This window comes from Phyllostomus hastatus, unplaced genomic scaffold (genome assembly GCF_019186645.2).
Source record: "Phyllostomus hastatus isolate PE091 unplaced genomic scaffold, TTU_PhHast_1.1 phas_scaffold_1674, whole genome shotgun sequence".
Classification (NCBI taxonomy): Eukaryota; Metazoa; Chordata; class Mammalia; order Chiroptera; family Phyllostomidae; genus Phyllostomus; species Phyllostomus hastatus.
The window spans coordinates 17,203,582-17,223,819 of NW_025334011.1; the positions used below are offsets into that span (position 1 = coordinate 17,203,582).

Sequence of the window (20,238 nt, forward strand, 5' to 3'; positions counted from 1 at the left end):
TGAAGACAAAAGTTGACAGTGAAGTCTTTATGAGACCTCTAGAAAATGCACACTAAGAAAAAGAAACTGGTGCAAATAAAGGAAATCCGTTTCAAGAACCAAAAGAAGAAAAACGTTAAAAAAAATTAACTGCGGAAACAGGAAACACTCGACTGTGTAAACATTTTCGGAGACTTTCACAATCAAAACTGGGCGATCTTGAGATTTGCAAGATCTACAGGCTCACAGTCTTCGAGGGACTATTTCCCCAAGTCTGATTTACTGGGAGGCTCTAATAGGTGAAGGATCCAGCTATCTGAAATCTGTAGTCCCAATTTAGTTCAAGGCTTTATTTTAGAGGAGTCAGAATTTATTTTTAAAGTGACCTGAACAAGAATCACCTATTGTAGTGTTCATTTTATACTCAAAGTAACATCAAGTGAAATGACGTTATCTAACTAACCCAGAGCCTTAAGTTGGAGCTGTGTTGTGTTCTTTGCACTATTAGATGTCTTTAAAGGTGTATGTTTTTAAAAAAGGGTCATTTACATGTAATTTCATCAAGAACTTTGGGTAAAATTCGCATTAGATTTAATGGGGGAAAGCAATAACCTAAGCCAGAATATCCAGTCATTCCAGGGGCAATGAGAAAATATACATTTATCAAAACTTTAGATGTATAGACATATATACAAAAGAAAAATTAACGCTTCCTTCACCCCAGGATTCTACAAGAGTCTAGGTTCCCTGTGAACATTGTCTCTAAAAGTAGAATCCCATCCCTTCGAAGATTACTGTAAGCTAGTCTTCAAAAACCAAACATGTTCGTTTCTTATTGGCAATGCAAGTAGTATGTCCTATTAAATGCATGTTAAGATTTCATAACAAAAACCTTGGTAGGCCTGCCTGTATGAGTGTGCCAAAAGATTTCACAAATGAATATATCCGGGAAAATAGTTAAGAGAAAAGGGTGAAGAAAAGCCCCTACCAGATTACTCTGTCGGCTGCATTATTCCTCCAGAGATCCTAACATTTACACATACAGACATGGAAACTAAGCAATGTGGTTGGTGGGTTAAGGCAACTTTTTCCCCCCAACTCAGTGCAATTAACGGCCGGCAATTTTAAAAGCAAAATGTACTTGTAAAGTGGTATGCATGTGTAGAGCAAGATAGATCACTATTTACACAACAGCAAACAGCCTCATTCTCTTTCTGCATTTAACTAAAATCTGTGGAATCAATTTAGGCATTTTCTGTGGAAAATATTGTTAGTACTAACTTTGTAGTATAGAATCCTAGAATACTTTTCGGAGGCAAAGCCAAACTTAAAGCCGCCTTTTCATGTACTCTGCTTTTATTGCTAAGAGTTACAAAAGTTAGCAACTTTGATATAGTTTTTTGTAACGTTTAAATTTTTTTAAGTGGTAGTTCAGCAAGTTTTAAATCTTTATTGTCAGAACTGTGATGGCTGATTATGGGAGAATGCAAAACAATGTAATCTTCTGTTTCAATAAAAACCAAAGAAGTTTTAGCTGAAATAGCCTGAAGCAACTCCCAAATAGTGGGGGGGGGGGGGGTCCGTTTTCTAATAAAATAAATGTACATATTTTCAAGTATGACAAGTGTTAAGCCATAAAGGCAACAGCTGATGTTTTAATAAATAACTTCCCAAATAAGTCCATTGTTAAAGTTCCATCTTGATCTTACAACTTGGTTTTGTGTGAGTCAAATGACAGTCCACTAGCATTTGAAGTTTTTAGCCTTTGAAAAAGTTTTTTCATTTTTTATACACATGATCATCCAAAGTAAAATTACCACTTGAAACTTCCACTAACTTTTCTTTGTCTTAGATAACATCACAAAAAACTTGAGGCCTAGAAAAATGAAACTGGCACCAAAATTGGCAAACATGGGTAACTTTTACTTCAAAGATTATAAAGTAAATAAACAGATACATCTTTCAATTGGGCTTTCAAGCAATTATACAACAAATCATGTACTTCTTAGCAACATCACTATTTAAGACAGCAATGGATTCTCTTTAGCTTTTAACCTGTTGTTATCCACAATAGGGTTTCCAAAATTTCTGCACATTGTGCTTTTCATAACAAATTTTTATTAGTCTTAGCTATTTTCTAAATGAATATCCACCCTTTCATTGGATTTTTCCCAATTACAAATGAAAATTTAATTATACATCTATAATTAGAAACAACACAGTGGGACTGTACAAATTTAGGTCAAAATAAAAATATATGTATTTTGTGGTTTCATAAAACTTCATTTACTGTATTTTTAAAGAAAGCAGAAGTAACAGCAATATATGTAATGATTTAATGACTATAAGCAAGACAAAGCAATAGAATTGTGCTTCTTTTGCAGACTGGGGACAATGAAATTGTTTAGCTACAATTTTCCCATACAAACATGAAACAAGATTCATATAGAATAAACACCCTCAACAAATAACTGATGGTTGATGAACACACACCAAGTTCGACCAAAGCAAAACACAAACTAAAAAGTGTTGGGGTTATTCATATTTTAAATTCAACATGCTCACTCTATTTAAAAATTAATACCTGTAGAAGAAGCTCATAATAAATTGCTTCTTTTCCAGACATTAGAGAAAGGGCATATGCCATTGTTGAAAACTGTAAAAGCAAATCTTAAATTTGAAGTTACTACTACTATATCACATATTAAAATAATTTTAGATAAAATGCCTTCTTCCAGCAATTGGCTGGTTTATTTTAAAATTTGTTTTAAGATTATAGTGATCAGTATGTATTTTAAAAACACATTAATTTCACTATAAGCAATGGGAAATGAAGACACTATTTCCAAATTCCTTAGTTAAAAGTTTTTCTTTACTGCAACAATTTTAAAAGTAAACATGTACCACTAGAGAAAGCCAATATAATGATTTGCCAATTGCTTCCAAAGGAACAGACTTTAGAGTTAGATATCCACATTAAAAATGTTATATGCCAAGAAGGCTCAAACATAGGGTATCTGCAAAGGTCGAACCAGTTTGGAGAATTTTAACAACCATTTTTGAATGCATGAAACACAATATTTTCTTTATAGTATTTATAAATATATCATACAATACTGTTTTCCTGTTATGTCATATACCAATATGGCATTGTACAATAAGCATAATGCCATCTGATTCTTACAAAAGCGAATCATTTAAACAAGTCAGTAAAATAAACGGAAGTACCCGCTTTTAGGCATACAAATTGTAAAACTGAAGTTTACTTTCCTTTGATCAGTTTTGTGTAGCAACAGAAAAGTAAAAATCAAACAGGAATCAAAATGGCTAAATATGCAAGAAATTGTTATTCACAGTGACATGGCTACATAGAATGCATTATTCTATGCATATTCTGTTTGTTGAATTTCCAGATAAAAAGCACTTGTTTTCTACAGGTTCACAAAACAGCTTAATAACAAGAACAATCAAGGAGAATGTAATGTAGGCGTTAGTTGAAATTAACAAACTATGGCCAAATCTTTATATCCACTGCAGAATAATTTCAAATCCAAAAAACAGTTACAGAAGCCATTTCATCTCTTTCCTAACACAGAAAAAAAATCTTGCCTGCCTTCTCAGAAACCAATTCTTTATAGGAACAGTCTTTCTTTTCAATTAACGTCCACATCAGTATCACATCTAGTCCATCTTTTATAGCCAAATTTAACGTCACTACAAAAGAAAGCAAATTAGATGATAGTCACATGTATTAGCATCTATAAAGCTGTAATGGCATGAAGACATCTATATAAATCAGGGGTTTAAAATTTTTTCCTTAAGGTCTCAGGTATCAACCAGATGAAGTTGCTGATGACCCATTTACTGATGATTTTCGAGGTCTATTGGCAAAGGAAGATTGGTGGTTACCGCTGGGGCTGTTGCTGGTTCCATTCATAGTACTGGAAATGTGAGGAAACTGAGGATGAGGAGACTGAACTGGAGTACTGGGGCTAGGCAAACAAGAAGAGGTGGAGGGAATACCTCCTGCTGGGCTGTTAGCCTTGTCACTCCCAGAGTCACTTTCCAGTTCTCCAGCATTTGTCAGTCCATCTCTCTGGTGACTGATCTTCATTCTTTTACAAGTAGGTCGAACTCTGTATTTCAAAGGAAGGGGACCATTCTATAAAGTTAAAAGGGGGAAAAATCAGTCTTAACTCTTTAAATACAGTTTACCACAATAATCTGTATTAGATATCCTACTTACCCTTCTCCAGGTATAAATGTAGGCAATATCCATTAGTGTATAGTAATCCTTTAAAGGTTCCTCTTCATACATGACATCAATCTATTGAAAAACGGTATTTCAATTAAGTATGACAAACAACAAAGGTAAGTCTAGATTTTTCTTTTGCCATCTAAATATAATAAAAAATGTCTTAAAAACCATTTTCTCCAAATATTTGTACAAAGAATCCCTCTTGTAATCTCAAATGAGGGAAAATATTTCCTGAAATTATTTAGGGATTTGTTTTCATAGCACAAAACAGAAGTTATTTTAAAAGATACTTCCATGTTAAATACTAAATAACATTACATTTAAAAAATTTCTATTGTTCAGAATCTAAAAAGAAAAAAGTCACTGAATTAAAAAAAGAGAAAGAGATGTATATAAAATGTATGAAAGATATAAAGTACATACCTGGAAAGTATTAGGTATGTCCATTTTACTTCTGAGAAACTTTCTTAGGTGCATCACAGTCATTGCTGCTGGGCATCGTAAATACCTTTTATCATTCACCTAAGAACATTTAGAAAAATATTTTTTATTCTTAATTTTCAGATTAAAAAAAAGTTTTAGGTTGCCTGAATATAATAAAAGGTGTCCCCCAAACTGGGATATGACTAAATTTTCAACTATGTTTTGAGATTACTATTTTTACAAATATTAAATGAAAGTATACCTGATATAATAAGGAAACTTTAAGTATATAAAGCATTAAACATTAAGATATTTTGTAACAATAGTAATCATATAGGAAATAAATTCTATTTATTAACTACCAGATATAGATAATTTTTAAACATCAAACATGGCAAATTGCTTTTATTTGACAGCATCATCTGACCCAAGAATATTCTAAAGGACAACATACAGTTGTAAAATTTAGAATCTAAACAATGTTTCTTTTATGCTTTGAGGACATGGAATCTTACCTCCTCCTTAGATTTCTCCTTGTCTTTGTTTACTTTCCTATCCAATCTAGGAAACAGATCATTTATTAGTAAAACAATGTATCTAATAAACACATAAATATAAAACATATTTCCTAAAGAATTCACCTGTTTTGATCAAAGAATTCAATGGATAAGCTTATTATCTCATCATCTGTTATAATTCTCTTATCTTCATCTGCAACTTCTCCTCTGTCTTCATTAGAGCCATTGGCAGCTGTAAAGACATTTTGAAATTCAATATTAAAAAATTAAGTATTTAATTAAATAGTATATATATATATATATGAGAATAGAAGTGATACTAGATTAAATTCAAATTTAAGAATTACTGAGTAAGTTCTCCCTCCAAATAAATGTCTTCCCAGGTCCCAAGAGTTTACCATCAGCTGAAGGATGAGCTGCATAAAAATCCCTTCTTCTCTTCATTTCATCTAAAGGGGGAAGGGGACGAGAAGACTTAAACATTTGGTATAATGGGTAAAACTGATAAAATACTTTTTAAAATTCATTTTTAAGCAAGTTACCTACTTTTGAAAAGCCCTGGAACTAATTTGTATACAATATCTTGAAGAGTTTTATCTGACCTGAAAAAGAATAAATTACAAAAGTAAACTATCAATATGACAAAAGCTAAAAATGCTCGTAAGTTATTAATATATTCTTTGTTTTCCTGGTGCTATTGTATTTTACTTGATTGTGCTACTGTCTATAACTACACCGATATGATAATTATAGGTATGAAAGTTCTTTATGTAGTAGCACTCAAAAATCAGGAGAATAATGTTTTATATTCACCGATAAATTCTCCATATTTCTCTAAGTCAAGAAACATGTGCCCTTTAATTTATTAAGTTAGTTATGAAGGAACAAAGGGACAAAAATAGAAGCACTTTAAACGCATTCACTTTTTTGCCTTTCATAAAGTCAATAAAACAATGCAAAATGGAGAACTGATTCAGTTTTTAGGAATCTTAAAATCACTTGAATAGCACTGAGCTTTGTTTAAAATTAGTCACTGTTAACACAGCAAGAAATTAAGGGCTACCCTCCAAAAAGCCTACATATTAGATGGGACTCAAGAATATATTTTCTGTGAAGAAATAAACAAGGTAACCTTCACTAAATTATGCAATTCCAACAATACTTACAACCAGGATTTTAAATATTTTCCTACCTTATATTCAGTAGTGGTCTGGTTTTGTGAACTTGGACATCACAGATAGGACAATACTTGCTGGTCTCCAGGTAACGCACAATACACGTTTTACAGACTAAGAAATACAGACACATTTTGTAAGCTTAGAAATTATATGGTAACCATTAAAATTAGTGTCAGAAATGGAGAACTAATACTAGCAAAATGGTAAATGCCAAAAGATATTTTCAATGAACTAAACTAATATCCTGATACTTACACATTGCATATTTATATATTAAATATGTATTAATAAGTCACTAAATGCAAGAGAAAAATCGATTCCATCACTTTTTAGCAACATTCTCAAGGACTGCGAAATTTAGTTAATTTCCCTATTTCAGGATGAAATGCGAAATACCTATGACACAAAAAAGGTCTAAAACTTTGTACTTACAGGAATGTAGACATTCTATTATGGTTGTGGCATCAATGAAGTACCCTCCACAAAGTACACACATGAGGTGGGGATTTAGCTCAGTGATCTTGATTCTGGTTGTTCGATGCATTTCTGCTTGATAAAAAATCCTACAAGACATAGAAATGGCCATAATTCACAGAAAGAGAATCGACATTATCTCCAACTTTCAGTAACAGTACACTCTGAAATGCTGAGCCGTTCATGAAACTCGTAACACTGTACAGCTAAACTGTCCAAATGTTTTCTACAAAAGAAATTTATAATCAGACTCCAGTCAAGTCTACTAAACTGGTGAAAAATGTTCCAACTAAAGTTAACTTGTGGTCCCTCCGGTCATTCCAGCAGGGCAAAGAAAAGGACTGGGGTGGGGGCAGGGAGCCGAGAGTATTCGGGTCTCTTTCTTCCATTTGTCCTCCAACCTAGCAGCCCCACGGCTGCTGCAGTCGCTACACCGTCCCCACAGATATTTACCAACCGCTAGGGCTTGTTCAGTCTCTGAATTTATTGTAAAACTTCTTTAAGGATCTCCAATCGAAAACCCAGGAGCATGCCCTGGCTTTCCAGGGGTTCCTGTTGTTTTAGGCGCTTCCAGCAACCAGAACCTGGCACGTTTTTTTACGCAACACAAAGGGAAAACAAATTCTGCTCTATCTGCATCCCTGGCATTTCCGGAGCTGGGTGCTGGGGCCTCAGGAGAAGCACCTCCAAGTCGGCCTCGGGCTGGGGCCTGAGCGCGCGGACACTCGGGTGCCGGGATGCGAGGGGCGGATCCGGCTCTGTGGCTCCGTGGCTCCGTCTCGCTCCAGATTCGGCACTGGCCTCTGTCGGGGTTTCCATAGCAACTTACACTTACACTTGGCATCCGGCCACAGCTACAACTCTGTGCGGACCCAGGCCGAGCTGGAGCTTCGGCGGGGCGTGCGGGGCGGTCGGGGCGGCGGCGGGCGAGGGGGAGGGGCTGGCGCGGCGCGGGGGCGGGGCCGGCGCGGGGGCGGGGTGGGGTGCGGGCGCAGCAGCGCTGGGGGGTGGGGCGGCCCCACGAGGCCCGTGACACTAGGGAACAGTACCCCCGCCCGCTGCAACCCAGCAGAGCAGCTGGGGGGACCCCGGAGTGGGCGAGTGGTAAAGGAAAATGCAAACCGCACTCCCGGCCATTTCGGACACTCTTGGGGGCCTCTTTCCACGTCGACTCCGCGCTTCTTTCAGATCTTGCTTGACTCTTTCCGTCTCTCCTGTTAGCAATCACTAGGTCAAAAATTTCACGAAGGGATTTTTTGAGAATTGCCAACGGTGCACTTAGCCCCAAACTCTCAGGGCTCAAATTGCAAAGATGTTTATTGAACTGAACCTCTTTAAAACTTTTTTCTTTAATATGAAGTTCTGCTGTACATTAGATGGGTGATAAAGTTTTAGAAAGGCTGAAAACTAAAATCTGTTCTACAAGAAGATAAGGAGGCAAAGCCCTGTATTTTATTTGAGCTATGGTGGATGCAAGAAAAACTACTTTAATAGGTACAATAGTAACAATATGTAAAGAACCATGTGACCAACCCATTCCCAAGGCTAAATCAACACCTTGTCAACCCAGAGCAACCATAGGAAAGAAAAACAAATGTCATTTTTTTTCAGCCTAAACTCCACTGAGACCCCCACACAATGAAATGACATTCCCAACAGATAGTATATGTTATAAAAGGTCACTGTCAGTAATTATACACCAGTGTACAATCTAGGAAGTCAATTACTTCATGTAGTAGTCTTTAGAAATAACATTTCTTACTCCCACTTCATTCATTTCAGAACATAAAATAAGACTAAGCTTCTAGACCTGTCTGAAGTACATTCTCAAAAGTTCCTTGAATAGAAATCTGGGAGCTTGTGAAACTTGAAGAAGTATCTGAGGTTTTAATTCTTAGGAAATTTTAATGTAGAAGAGGGAAATAGCAATCAACATACTTCAATGGCTGAAACTAAATGCTCTGGAGTACTAAAAAATGATAAAATACAAAACAAAACCTCTTTTATGAAAGTGGCTACAGTGGCAACCAGCGACTTCAACCAGAAAGCTTCATGACTGACTCCTCAGTTATCGTTGGGTTACCTGTTTAAAAGAATTTTCCAACATATTGTTGATACCAATCTAAGTGGGGTTGCAGAGGAGTTGTGGATAGAGCAGTGTCCGTAAAGAGGAGCAATATTTAAATCCACTGTATTAGATGATTAAAGACAAACGTTCTTCGTTGTTAAAGAAGACTCTCATTGGGACACTGCGGGAACTTTCCTAGAAAGTAAGGTGATATACTTCCATCTGCCTGTGAAAGCATACCACACTGTCACTGATCATGAAGTTGAAGTTAGGGGCTTCAGTAAAAAGAGCTGCCTTTCCTTCTCTACTTTTCAGAAAACCAACACCAAATACAAATATTAACACACAGAACAATCAAGCCTCAGTGGAGGGTAATCTACTGCTTTAAACATTTAGGTCACATGTGCTTGACCAAAACCCTTTCAAATTTATCCCAAATCTTAATTCACACAACTCCTCAACCTAAATTCAGAAGAATTTGACTACAACCTTATTATCATTTATAATGCTAAATAGTATCACTTTGTTACTATATAAAAACCAGCTCTTTGTCTTTTATTCCATTTGAAAGTACTGGCAGCTTAGTGAAAAAATGAAAACATTTGACATGTTGATAAGGTTTAAGAAACACTGGTACCTTAGAAATGAAAACCTTCTAGGTTCTAACACAGAAACTGCCAGCAAAGATGCACCAAACATACAAAGGTAAAAACACTCAATAGTTAAAACTTGCCATTATAGCATACTTAATTGGGGTTGTCAATTTGGTTGGAGGCCTGACACCGGTAACGTCAAAATGAAGGAAAACAGAAGCAAGTTCTTACGTTAACAATCAGCTTAACTATTGCAATCTAAGAAATGCAAATGAACTTCATAACTTCAGTTGAGGCTCACAGCTCAATACAAGTATGGGTGAAGTAGGGGTTAACTTGGCTCCTAGGGAGAATTTTGCCTATCTGGGCACTTAATGCACATCCAAGAACTTGGTAGAATCTTAATTGATTTATCAATAACAATGAAATGCTCAACTATCTTGCAGAAGTGTGTGTGTGCATACACACATGCACATACAGTGACTTTTGCATGGCTTTAAAGATACTGTTACTAGATGTATAACTTGCATAAGTAGGCTATTTCAAACACTTGCACTCTGGGGCAGAAGTATAGGAATGTACTCAAGTATGAAAAATTTACAAATTTGCTCATAAAATCAACCTCTGAAGGATTTTGCTTAGTTTACTTAAAACTCAAATGTTAACATAGTCTCATAAATTAGTACATACTGTCAACAATTTGCATCTCTAAGTTCCAAGTATTTAATATAGCTTATCATGTATTTCCAGAACTTGGGGGTTAAGGAATAAGTTGAACTATTCATAACATTCCAGGAACCACCAACCTACAGTCGGATTTGAAAAACTATACCCAGAATTTTGCCTACGTTAAGGGAAGGGGTTAATACATCCTTCTCTTTCAAATACTTTACGGTGACTACTAAGCCCACTAAATCCTTTTGCTGCAATTGGAAATGATCAAAGTCTTTCTACTTGTTTACTTCCAATTATTAACTGTAAATCTCTGTAGAAAAGATCATGCTATATAGCTGTCAAACCCAAAAGACTGCATAAACACATTCAAGCACTTTTTTGTGCTTCTTTTCCAAAGCATCTCTTTGCCATTATGACCTATGATGGCATTCAGCAAAATCTATAAAAGGCAGTAGACTTTAGGTCACGGTTCTAGGTGCATCCCATAGTAGAGGTTGGGAAAAGTTGTATTTCCGAAGGGGGAAAAGAGAAAGAGGAAAAAGAAGCTTGAAAGAAAGGAAACCTTCCTGCAAGACTAACGTCCAGTCACCATCATCACTCCAAAAAGCTCCAAATTTGAAATGGCCACTTCCCAGCGAGCACTTCCCAAATGATGTTTAAAGAACTTATTCAAGACTAATAACAAATAACACCTTGAAAACTTTACCATTTTAAACACAAATGCAGAAGACCTTGGAAACAACTGGGAACCGCCATCTTACAAGCCATCCAATTTCACACAAGTGTCCCTCCAACTTAAGTTAATAACATTTTTATTTTGGCTCTCCCCAGTCTAACATCCACCTTGGCGGGACCGCTGCCCCCCACGTAACCCGTCCCTATAAAATGGGGGCGTTCTCTGGCTGTTTAAACCCCTCAAAAGCCCTTTCTTTGGGAGAGGAGGGAAGCCACTTGACCCAAGCAGCTCCCGATTTCAGGAACCCGTCCCCGTTTCATCAAAATATACCTCTCAACAAAGGGCGCCGTGGCCGCGAGAGCCGCAGAGGCTGCAAATAGAAGTGTTCTTCTCGGGGGCCATGTGCATCGCGAGGGTGTAAAGGGGCGCTAAGGGGAGAAAGGAACTAAAACGTGGGGCCGCGCGCAGCGCGTCCGGGGCTGAGCGGGAGGCGGCTGGAGCGGCGCCGAGCCCGGCTGGCGGCGGCGGCGCGGCGCGGGCTGCGGGTCGGTCCCGGCGCCGCGGGAGTCGGCGGGCGGCGCGGGCGCGTGCTCGCGGGCGCGGGAGGCGCGCGGGGCCGGAGGGCGGCGGCGGCGGGCTTCGGCGCGGGGCTCGGCGCCCACGCTGTCAGCGCCCTTCTGGCCGGCGGGGCGAGGCGCGGGGCGGGGGGGTCGCTCCCGGGCCACCCGCGGCCGGCTCCAGCCCCGCGCGGCCCCAGCCGGCCCCCGGCCCAGGCCTGGAGGCGCCTCGCCTCTTACGTACCCGGAAAAAGCAGCCGGCGAGAGGCGATCGAAGCGGGCGGAAAAGACAATGAAAGTTAAAAGTCGTTCAGCAGAAAATGAATGTGAGCCAAGCGGCCATCTTGAAGCAAGCTGCAGACGCCGCTGTCAATGGGCAACGAGCGCAGCCGAGAGGAGCCGCGGCGGCCGCGCTCCGCTCATGCTGCCTCTCGAGCCCGGCCTCCTCCTCCTCCTCTGCCTCGGCCTCCTCCTCCTCCGCCTCGGCCTCCTCCTCCTCGGCCTCCAACGCCTCCTCCTTGGCCTCCTCCTCCTCCTCCTCCTCCTCTTCGGCCGCCGCCGCCTCCTCCCGCTCCGCACTCGGGGGAGGGAGCGCGCGGAGGGGGCGCGATCAGTATTATTCTGCGGGGCTGGGAGGTGTTTCTAATCCGGATCGGGGCTCCCTCGCCAACATCCCCATTGTCTCGCCCGGATCTCTGCCTTTAATACTACGATTATTATTTCATATTGCTATTGGAAGAGGAGGGCGGGTGAGGGGCGCTGTGTATGTGCGTGCGGAGAGGCGGGGGGAGGGGAGGGAGGATGAGGAGGGGGGAGGGGAGGGTGGAAAAAAAAATGCACCGCTGAAGGCAGAGTGGAAACTGACACCGGCTCCAAAATGGCTCAGAGTCCGCCCGCCCCCTCCCCTGCCCCCCCCACCGGGTCACGTGCTCCCCTCATTCCTTAAGGGCGGCCTGGGAATTAGTGTCGGTGTAGTCGGGCCGGTGGCTGCCCCCTCCCCTCCGAGCTGCGCGACCCGACCCCCTCCCCCTCGCTCAGTGCGGCTGCGGAGACGTTTCTCCACGACGCCACACGCGCTACCCGGTTCTCGACGCCGGCATCGCTCCGGCGCAGCTCGCAGCTCAGCCCAGCCCACCCCCTCCGTTATTTCTTTTTTTCTGCCGTACGCCTCCGCCCGCGGCACCCAAGTCCCCGGGCTCCAACAGAGGAGAGCGCTGGTCACCGCCCCCCTGGCGGCCCCGCCGCCAGCGAGGGCTGCGGCCCAGACTCCGGCACCGCGGCGCGGAACCCGCGCCCGAGTTGGGCTTATGGAAACAACAGCGCCCGCCTCTGTCTTCCCGCGGTCGCACCAGCTCCCGCCAGCGGCCGAGGAGGGGCGCGCACGGGCAGCTGTTCTCTCTGGCCAGGGACTCCGCGAGGGTGATGGCCCAGCGGGCAGCGGGAGCCCGGCGGGGGAGGGTCCGGCTGCGGGCAAGCCCTCCAGCACAGGTAACGGGACGGGCCAGCTCCACTCCGCAGAGCGACCGCGCCTGCTTTCCAAGTCTTGAAGTTGTAGTCTTCAACAAACCCCGGAGATCGCATCCTTTCCCACTGAGTTTAATTTTAATTCAGAGAAAAGGCGGTCGTTAAAAGTTAACGCTAATAGCTCTGTCTTCACAGTAATAATTGACACACAAAACTCACATCCAAACAAACGCTCAGTAGCTTTGGTGGGAACTTATTTATTCAGAATGTAAATACTGCCTTTTGTAAGACTTGAAAAATGATCAAAATTTACCAATGTACAATTAATAAAGATTCAAATAGGCAGAATTTCCTTCTTAACTCTTAAACAAGTGTAAAAAATGCGTCAAAGTTTATGAACGGCATAAATCCAAAAAGAACTTTCTTTTTAAAAGGAGTATATCCAGTTCGCACAAACGATGGTTCTGAGGTTCTGCCGACGGCAAGGAGCTCCTGGTCTTCTAGACCCGGGCGGATCGCTAAGTTCCCCAAGTTACAACTGAGTTGCTCTTTCCAGGCTTTTCGAAGCATCTTTCAGTTTCCCCACTAAGTCCTAAAAGACGTATATAATGCTAAGTTTTTAAGATAAAACACGGGAAAGAGGTACCTAAGTTTGAGAAAGATTCAAGAAAAAAGTCGGGAGACATTTGATAAAGTTTAAAATTCACGAGGATATTAACCTTTGACAGACCATCAAAAGAAGCTTTTCCTCTAAAAGAGTTAATCTTCAAATAGGCTACTTGCCCTCAGATTTGAAATATGATTTATAACCAAATCCTAACTGGAAAGACATATCTAAATTAAATTTCCCATGTTATTTTAACAAAGATTATGGTGTATTCACATTTTCTGAAAATTCGAAGTTTGATTAATGGTTACATTAAAAACTCTGGGGATGTCTTTTGGAAAGTTAAATTTCATCAAAATTTCAAGCAATGATCTTCATTTTTAAGTGGTAAGAAACAAATTCGCTGTCATGTCCACTAATTGATGTAATTTTTAATTTCCCCAGTCTTACATTGGCAATATAAAGTTTTAGAATTTTATGAATACTTTCCCATTTATTAAAAGTCATTTAAAACCACAGTTTTAAAATCCTGTTTTGAGAGTTTAATTCAATTTCTGAAAACAAAGAAGACATTTTAAAAGCCATGCTTGTAACTTTGCTTTGTCCTATAGGATCAAACTGATCACAAACAGAAGGAATTCTCCCTCAACACTATGTTTCAGAAGTTTATTTTAATTGGAGGGAACAGTAAATATATATCAATTCTCTATTAGTAACATTTTAATTTCAAAAGTGAAGCCTACATTAAAATTGTATTGCTTTTGAAGTCCCCTTCCCATTAAATCCTTAACCAACCTTCATTATCTACTGATACATGAGTTAGATTATTCTTCTTTTGAACTTTCTAAAAGCATTAATTCTCAGTTAAACTTCTATAAAAAGGTAGGCATATTCACAGGTCCTAATACTGTACCTGTAATTGTTCCATGTTGCAACTAAAACTAATTTCTGGATGGGATCGGGGATCAGTGTTCTAGAGAAGAAAAAAAAATGCTGTTTACTTAAATCAAGGAAATTAAACTCCATTATACATTTAATTTTTAGACAGGCTAATCCAAGGGCTAATGTATAAATACCTCTACATTTAAGGTCACCAAATATGCAGGTCTGTGTATCTTATGAAGTTGATTGGTCTAAAACAACACAACACATTTCAGTCTTTATATTTTTTAAAGTTTCCTAAGTAACCCTAGAGAACAGTTAAACTTTACCTTTATCTGATACTCCAAACGCCAAGAAACATCAGTTATATGAGGGAGAGATCTGCCTATACTGAAAGACACAAGCATAATTTTGAACATAATATCTACAGAAACCTTTCAGTATTTTTACTAAATATGGTGTCTACCTTCCAACCCCTCCCCCCACACACATAATTTTAATCCATTCTGAACTTGAAATATTGTTAAACTTCAGTTTCAAGTTCTGCACAGTAAAAGAACATTTTTTAAATTATCTCAATAAACTTATCTTTAAAAACATTAGCTTAACTTCAATTGTTTAACTTGCCCTTTGGCCCCTTTTCATTTGGTGAAGATCCCTGTTTTGTTTCATACCAGCATTCTCCATTCATACCTGCAAGTGAAAAGTAGCTCAACTTGACACCTTATAAAGGTACGTACCTTCCCAATAGGATTTCTAGGGAATCTTTATTATTCTGGAGGACAAAAAAAAAAAGAAAAAAGAAAGAAAACACAAATTTGCAAACAGAGTAGAAAAAAATAGTAATTCTTAATTTTAAAAAATTGATGTAAATAACCTGATATTCCGTGCAAAACAGTTCTGTTCGCTCTCTATCAAATTTACTGTCTTCTAGATAAGTGCTAAAGGAAAAAAAGCCAAAGTTTAGTTCCCATTTTAAATACTAAAATTGGAATCATAAAGTTATTTGCTAATAAGTGGAATTTAAGTAAATGTTATTTATACCTTAGAGTCGATTCGTCAGCTCTTTGCTTTCCTGCTTCCAGTATGTAAGTTGCAACTGCTGCATGGCAGTGTTTTAAAACCACTGGGTCAATATGTTTCAAGTCTGGGTGATCTAAAATAAATTGCCAGTGATGCCTGTAATAAATTTTTAGTCTTTTTTCTAAAAGGGATATTTTAATTTGGGTAAAACCCCCCCTTTGACAAGAGAACAAAAATGATTCCACTATAAGGACTGTCAATTATAAGTAAATGAGATGAGCAACGTCAGTGGCAAAACAATAGAGAGCACACAGCAATAATTTTACTGTTCCTGGTCTTTTTTGCTTTTAAAAAAACACTATGGTCCTAAAGAAAATAAAACCATATAGTGTTCATTCTAACACTGGATGGAGTAAATTCAGAAGAAAATAAGAACATAAATATTTTACATGGTAAAAATTTAAGAATGAATAAACATTCCCTCTAAAGATTAATTATAGAGTAAATTGCTCCATGGACATTAATACATCAAAGGAAGCGAGGGCACGAGTTCAGAATATTAAATATAATTTTCAAAATATTTTCAGGTTTTGACAGCCATCCTTTTTTTTTTTACCACCACCCAGGTGGTGGTTACTGTTTTCGTTTGAAGAACTTCCACTTTCATACTTTTTGTACAAGTGTTTAGTTTATGAAACCACAGAAAAAAAACACAAAAATTTGAATTGCTGGGATATTTATATTTAAGAAAATTATCTAAAAGCGATCTGTCTTAAAATATGTTTTCAACCCATACATACACCCACTCAGCAATCACTGACCACACCACTTAAAAGAGACTCGCCTCCTGGTAACTGGTGCGGAGCAAAACATTATGCACCATATCTTAACGTTCTAGGTGTAAAACATACCTAACTACAATGTTGGAGTGATCGTAGCAACTTGAGGTATTACTCTAAATTGTAAAGTATCGACACTGTTTGCCCTAGTAATTACTCTGGAAACAGACCCTTTAAAACCTTTGCCAGCCTAGCACTAAAAGCTTGAATTGCCAAAGAGCTCGCCTGATGAAATCCAAGTGTCAAACAGCCTTTTTCCCATACCAGGCTGAAAACCTTAGATGTTTAGGCCACAAACAAGACTTAAACTCGGGCTTTAGAAAGGAACAAAGAGCCTGGGAGGGGGTAATCAGGCCAGGAGCGTGTAGCCGGCTGTGTGCAGGTGCCGACAGGAGATAGAACAATGTTCAGGGTCTGCTTTGGGTTCTGGCAGAGCCACAACCCCACACTCAGCAGTCCGGTGCGAAGGGCAAAGCCCGGTGACTTCCTCTTCCCGGGGTTTTTACCCCTCTCGCAGCTTTCTGAGCGCCCCTCCACCCAGGCCGATCCAGCTCAGAGCCGAGCGGCTTACCTAACACGGCCTCGTCCGCCTGGGCGTCCAGTAGGCTCTGGAAAGCCGCCCGGAGGAGAAGCGTGAAGGCGTTGGAGTCAAAAGAGCCGGGATCAGCCAGCATCTGGAAGCCTTTCTGCACATACTCCGAGAGCTCCATTGTGAGCGCGCTGTGACCTTCGACACGCGCACCACGTGATACGTGCCGCGCGCTCAGCTGATGCGGCCGCGCGCGCACGCGGCTCCGGGCGGCAGCGCTGGCTGTGGGCCTCCGGGCTCAGAGTGTCCTCCGTTCGCCGCCTTTCCCTGGGCTCAAGTCACCCTGCCCTCGCCCCTAGCCGCCACCTCCTGCAACCCGCGCCCTGTTGTCGGCTGCCACTTCCTCCTGCACCGGCCGACAAATCTGCCAATCGTGAGCTAGAAGGGCAGCCCCGCGTGCCTGTGGACACGTCCAGTGCTTTCCCTTCCCCTTCGTGCTCACCTGGTACCGCCACCGGCTCCAGCAGGACTCCGTGGCCGCCTTCACTGACAGACCCCCTTGGGAGGTGGTGAAAGGTGTCAGAATCCCTCGCACCCCCACTTCTTTGAAAATACGCCTTCCCCACTCAGCGCGACAACCTGCGGAAAGCTTCAATTTGAGGCAACTGATTTCTAGTTTGGGGCGTTTCTTTTATTCATCTGCTTAACACCCCCGCACCCCCTTTTATGAAAGTGTTGACATCTAATTATGTAATTCTTGTTCTTCCTTTTTCATTGTCATTTCTGGAATATGGTAATTGATTCTTGCGTAGGGTATGCGTGTGTGTACACATACATAATACGTATAACTCGCGTGTGTACGTAATATACTAAAACGATTAAGGGGCTAATAAATTATTCACGAAGATGTTTGACAAAATTATTAAAATTTGCATATGCCGCTGCAAATAAGTACCTTTCAAAAGCAAACAAACACAAATTTTGTGTTACTGTACTCAGTACATCTATGGGTCCATTTTTAATTACTCAAAGAATCTTCATATATTTATATCACAGAGTAATCTTAGTAAAATATAGTTAGGAACGGCAAGAATTTTAATTAGAACTAACTTACTATTTTGGGTACCCGTAACTTTAAAGATTCAAATATTGTATAAAGTTTAACTTCTCCTTTATATTTCTACGAAGTTGGAGAATAAGAGTGATTCTTTAAAAAAAAACGCGAAGTAGATTACGCATTTTTGATCAATAGAATTTAAAAGAAAAAGTAAAAATGCCGGTCTTTTACGGGTGGAGGAGAAGGGTAAAGAACTAGAAAGGTGTTTTAGTCTTCAGCAGAGGTTATTTGAAATAGACTCAACGTGAAAGACTTTTCTAGGCATAATTTAGCTGCTTTTTTGGAAAAGAAAGTTTCTAATGAATAAAGCCAATATTTCACCTTGCACCAATACATGGAAAGCACCTCATATACAATAGGATGCAAGTGGAATAATTTAGCATCAGTAACAGACTACTAAATTCTTTGAAGGCTTTGAAAGGCATGTGAACTACCTCTTCAGTTCAATGAGCACGTAGGAAGGAGCAGTGAAGGATTTAAGAGTCCCCCTAGCCTCTTTATAAAACAAACACCTATTAATCATGTTCATCTTTTCTTTCCATCTCTTGTTTTCTTTCTAAACTCCTTGTTTCTCCTCAGTAGTAAAATCTCAGTCGACAAATTTCCAGATACCTGATTTACATAGGGGTATGTTTTACAGGGCAGAGTTGTGTAAATGTTAAACAATATTAACAACGCCCAGGTTCATTATGTTCATTACACATATATTTTATGACCTTGCATAACATTGATTGTTAATACTGTAATAAAATTTGAGTTGATAATTGTAATCATATTCAATTTGGTGTTGAAAAAGAAAACATTAATGCTTGAGTGTACATTTTTAAAAAAAATTTTTTAAGAGGGAAGGAAATACAATTAAATGGTTGTGAGTTTGTGGGCATAAAAGTTAGAAAATTCACAAGGATTATGTCTCTAATAGCTGTTATGTTACTCTCTTGTACAGATGTAATTACTTTCCCTTGTAGGGCATTTGTCTTCTTCTGCCTCAATTTATTTATGTGTTAGGCCCAAGTGATGGGTACATTTCCAGATCACACAAAAATTTTAACCATAATGTTTCCTGATGCTAGAAAAACTGAATTCTTCTACTGTAGGTACAATTATTTCAACTCCCTTTGAAGGAGGCACAGGATTAAGTATTTTTTTCAATGCAGACAGAACATGTGTGTCTTTGACAGTTCAGCCATTGAAATACATTGAAGTATGATACTCAAAATGGCATGATTATCCAGATGTAGACTCTCTTGGTTTCAGCAACAAAATGAGTATATTTTATGTTGTTAGAAAAACTAAGTACTAACACATTCTAAATGTGTGAAGAAAAAAAATATTTAAAATTTGTGCTTTAATCACTGAAAACCGCATTGGAGCTTTCACTAGAATGTTTAAAATTCTGTAGGCTTAAAGTCAATAGACTAAATTTGGCCTCAAAGAGCCTTTAAAAATAACAATCATGCACAGCTGAAAATAACAAAATAGATATTTAAACATTCTTACATTAATAATGAATTTTTCCTTTTATACTGCAAATATCAAGATAAACAATGCTGATAAATATGTTTTTCTTTTTGAAAATCTAGAGTTATTCAAAGAATTAGGAAGTATCATTTAAAACAATATTTTAAAATGCTTTGTATCCTTTGAACTGATTTTTTTCTTGTTTTGTTGAAACCAATTTAATATTGGCTTTTGCACTGGGAATACAATTAAACTGGTCTAGGGCATTTATAGGATTCATGTGGTCAGTTTTTCCCAAAGGCCTCATTGGTATTTTTGTTAGTTTTATGAAGTAAAATGTTTCTTTTATTATTTTAGATAGTATAAGTACTTTTGCTTTTGTGCAAAGAAAGCTGAAGAAAAGTATTCCTTTAGATTGAAGAGTTTGTTGAATATCCATGGGGAAGGGAAAAAAGCCAATATGCTTAAGCACACATGAGACATCCAGAAGTTTTACCTGGTGTATAAACTATTTGTTCTAGTGGGGTTCTTTTTTATTCCTGTCCATGGGATACCTGCTCATTTTCTAGGTAGAAGAAAGTTAAAAATGCTTAAAAATTACCTATACACAGGAAACCATTTTTCTCTGCCCCCCTTGTACTGATTCTTTGATAGTTAGTGATCTTCAAGCCTTGAGGTAAATATTAATAAAAATAAAATTTACTATTTTAAAGTTATTTTAACCACAAATGAACAGTTGGAGGGAATACTTAACTGAGTTATATATGACATTTGAATGTATAGGTAAAAATTATTTCAGTGAAGTTTATAACATCTATGTACATTCTTTTATTTTATTAAGTATCTTGGTAAGGCAAAGAGTAGGACTTGGAATCTGAATGGTCAAGTGTTTGCACATTCATGATCACAGAGTTCAG

The 20,238-nt window shown here is 39.1% G+C and overlaps 2 protein-coding genes across 10 annotated transcripts; both read right to left on the minus strand.

Annotated features, from left to right (window-relative positions):
• Positions 1-1,881: 1,881 nt before the first annotated feature.
• Positions 1,882-11,951, minus strand: BMI1 (BMI1 proto-oncogene, polycomb ring finger). 8 transcript variants are annotated; one of them, XM_045857774.1, is made up of 12 exons: positions 11,644-11,951; positions 7,953-8,044; positions 7,515-7,633; positions 6,789-6,919; positions 6,371-6,467; positions 5,725-5,780; positions 5,577-5,627; positions 5,302-5,410; positions 5,176-5,221; positions 4,661-4,759; positions 4,226-4,306; positions 1,882-4,141 (listed from the first exon to the last, which is right to left on the minus strand). In XM_045857774.1, the coding sequence occupies exons 2-12, from the start codon at positions 7,965-7,967 to the stop codon at positions 3,812-3,814; spliced, it is 1,134 nt and encodes a 377-aa protein (XP_045713730.1). In that variant the 5' UTR covers positions 7,968-8,044; positions 11,644-11,951; the 3' UTR covers positions 1,882-3,811. The 8 variants fall into 8 exon arrangements, with proteins under 8 accessions (XP_045713730.1, XP_045713729.1, XP_045713733.1 ...); XM_045857773.1 differs by having other exon boundaries at positions 7,953-8,057; XM_045857777.1 differs by having other exon boundaries at positions 7,958-8,044; positions 11,644-11,938.
• Positions 11,952-13,100: 1,149 nt separating this feature from the next.
• Positions 13,101-17,175, minus strand: COMMD3 (COMM domain containing 3). 2 transcript variants are annotated; one of them, XM_045857782.1, is made up of 8 exons: positions 16,786-17,118; positions 15,397-15,508; positions 15,230-15,293; positions 15,093-15,127; positions 14,682-14,742; positions 14,547-14,603; positions 14,384-14,443; positions 13,101-13,455 (listed from the first exon to the last, which is right to left on the minus strand). In XM_045857782.1, exons 1-8 carry the CDS (start codon positions 16,922-16,924, stop codon positions 13,396-13,398), a joined length of 588 nt encoding a protein of 195 aa, XP_045713738.1. In that variant the 5' UTR covers positions 16,925-17,118; the 3' UTR covers positions 13,101-13,395. The 2 variants fall into 2 exon arrangements, with proteins under 2 accessions (XP_045713738.1, XP_045713739.1); XM_045857783.1 differs by lacking the exon at positions 14,547-14,603 and having other exon boundaries at positions 16,786-17,175.
• Positions 17,176-20,238: the final 3,063 nt, after the last annotated feature.

Excerpts from the sequence above, each read along its gene's own strand:
- BMI1 (XM_045857774.1), bottom strand. Across the intron at positions 5,781-6,370 it reads AGACCACTACTGAATATAAG|GTCAGATAAAACTCTTCAAG; the intron begins GTAGGAAAATAT and ends ATTCTTTTTCAG. Across the intron at positions 4,142-4,225 it reads ACATTTATACCTGGAGAAGG|AATGGTCCCCTTCCTTTGAA; the intron begins GTAAGTAGGATA and ends TTAACTTTATAG.
- COMMD3 (XM_045857782.1), bottom strand. The coding sequence starts at position 16,924 with ATGGAGCTCTCGGAGTATGTGCAGAAAGGCTTCCAGATGCTGGCTGAT. Across the intron at positions 15,128-15,229 it reads TGTTTTGCACGGAATATCAG|AATAATAAAGATTCCCTAGA; the intron begins GTTATTTACATC and ends TTTGTCCTCCAG. Across the intron at positions 13,456-14,383 it reads GCAACATGGAACAATTACAG|GACTTAGTGGGGAAACTGAA; the intron begins GTACAGTATTAG and ends TACGTCTTTTAG.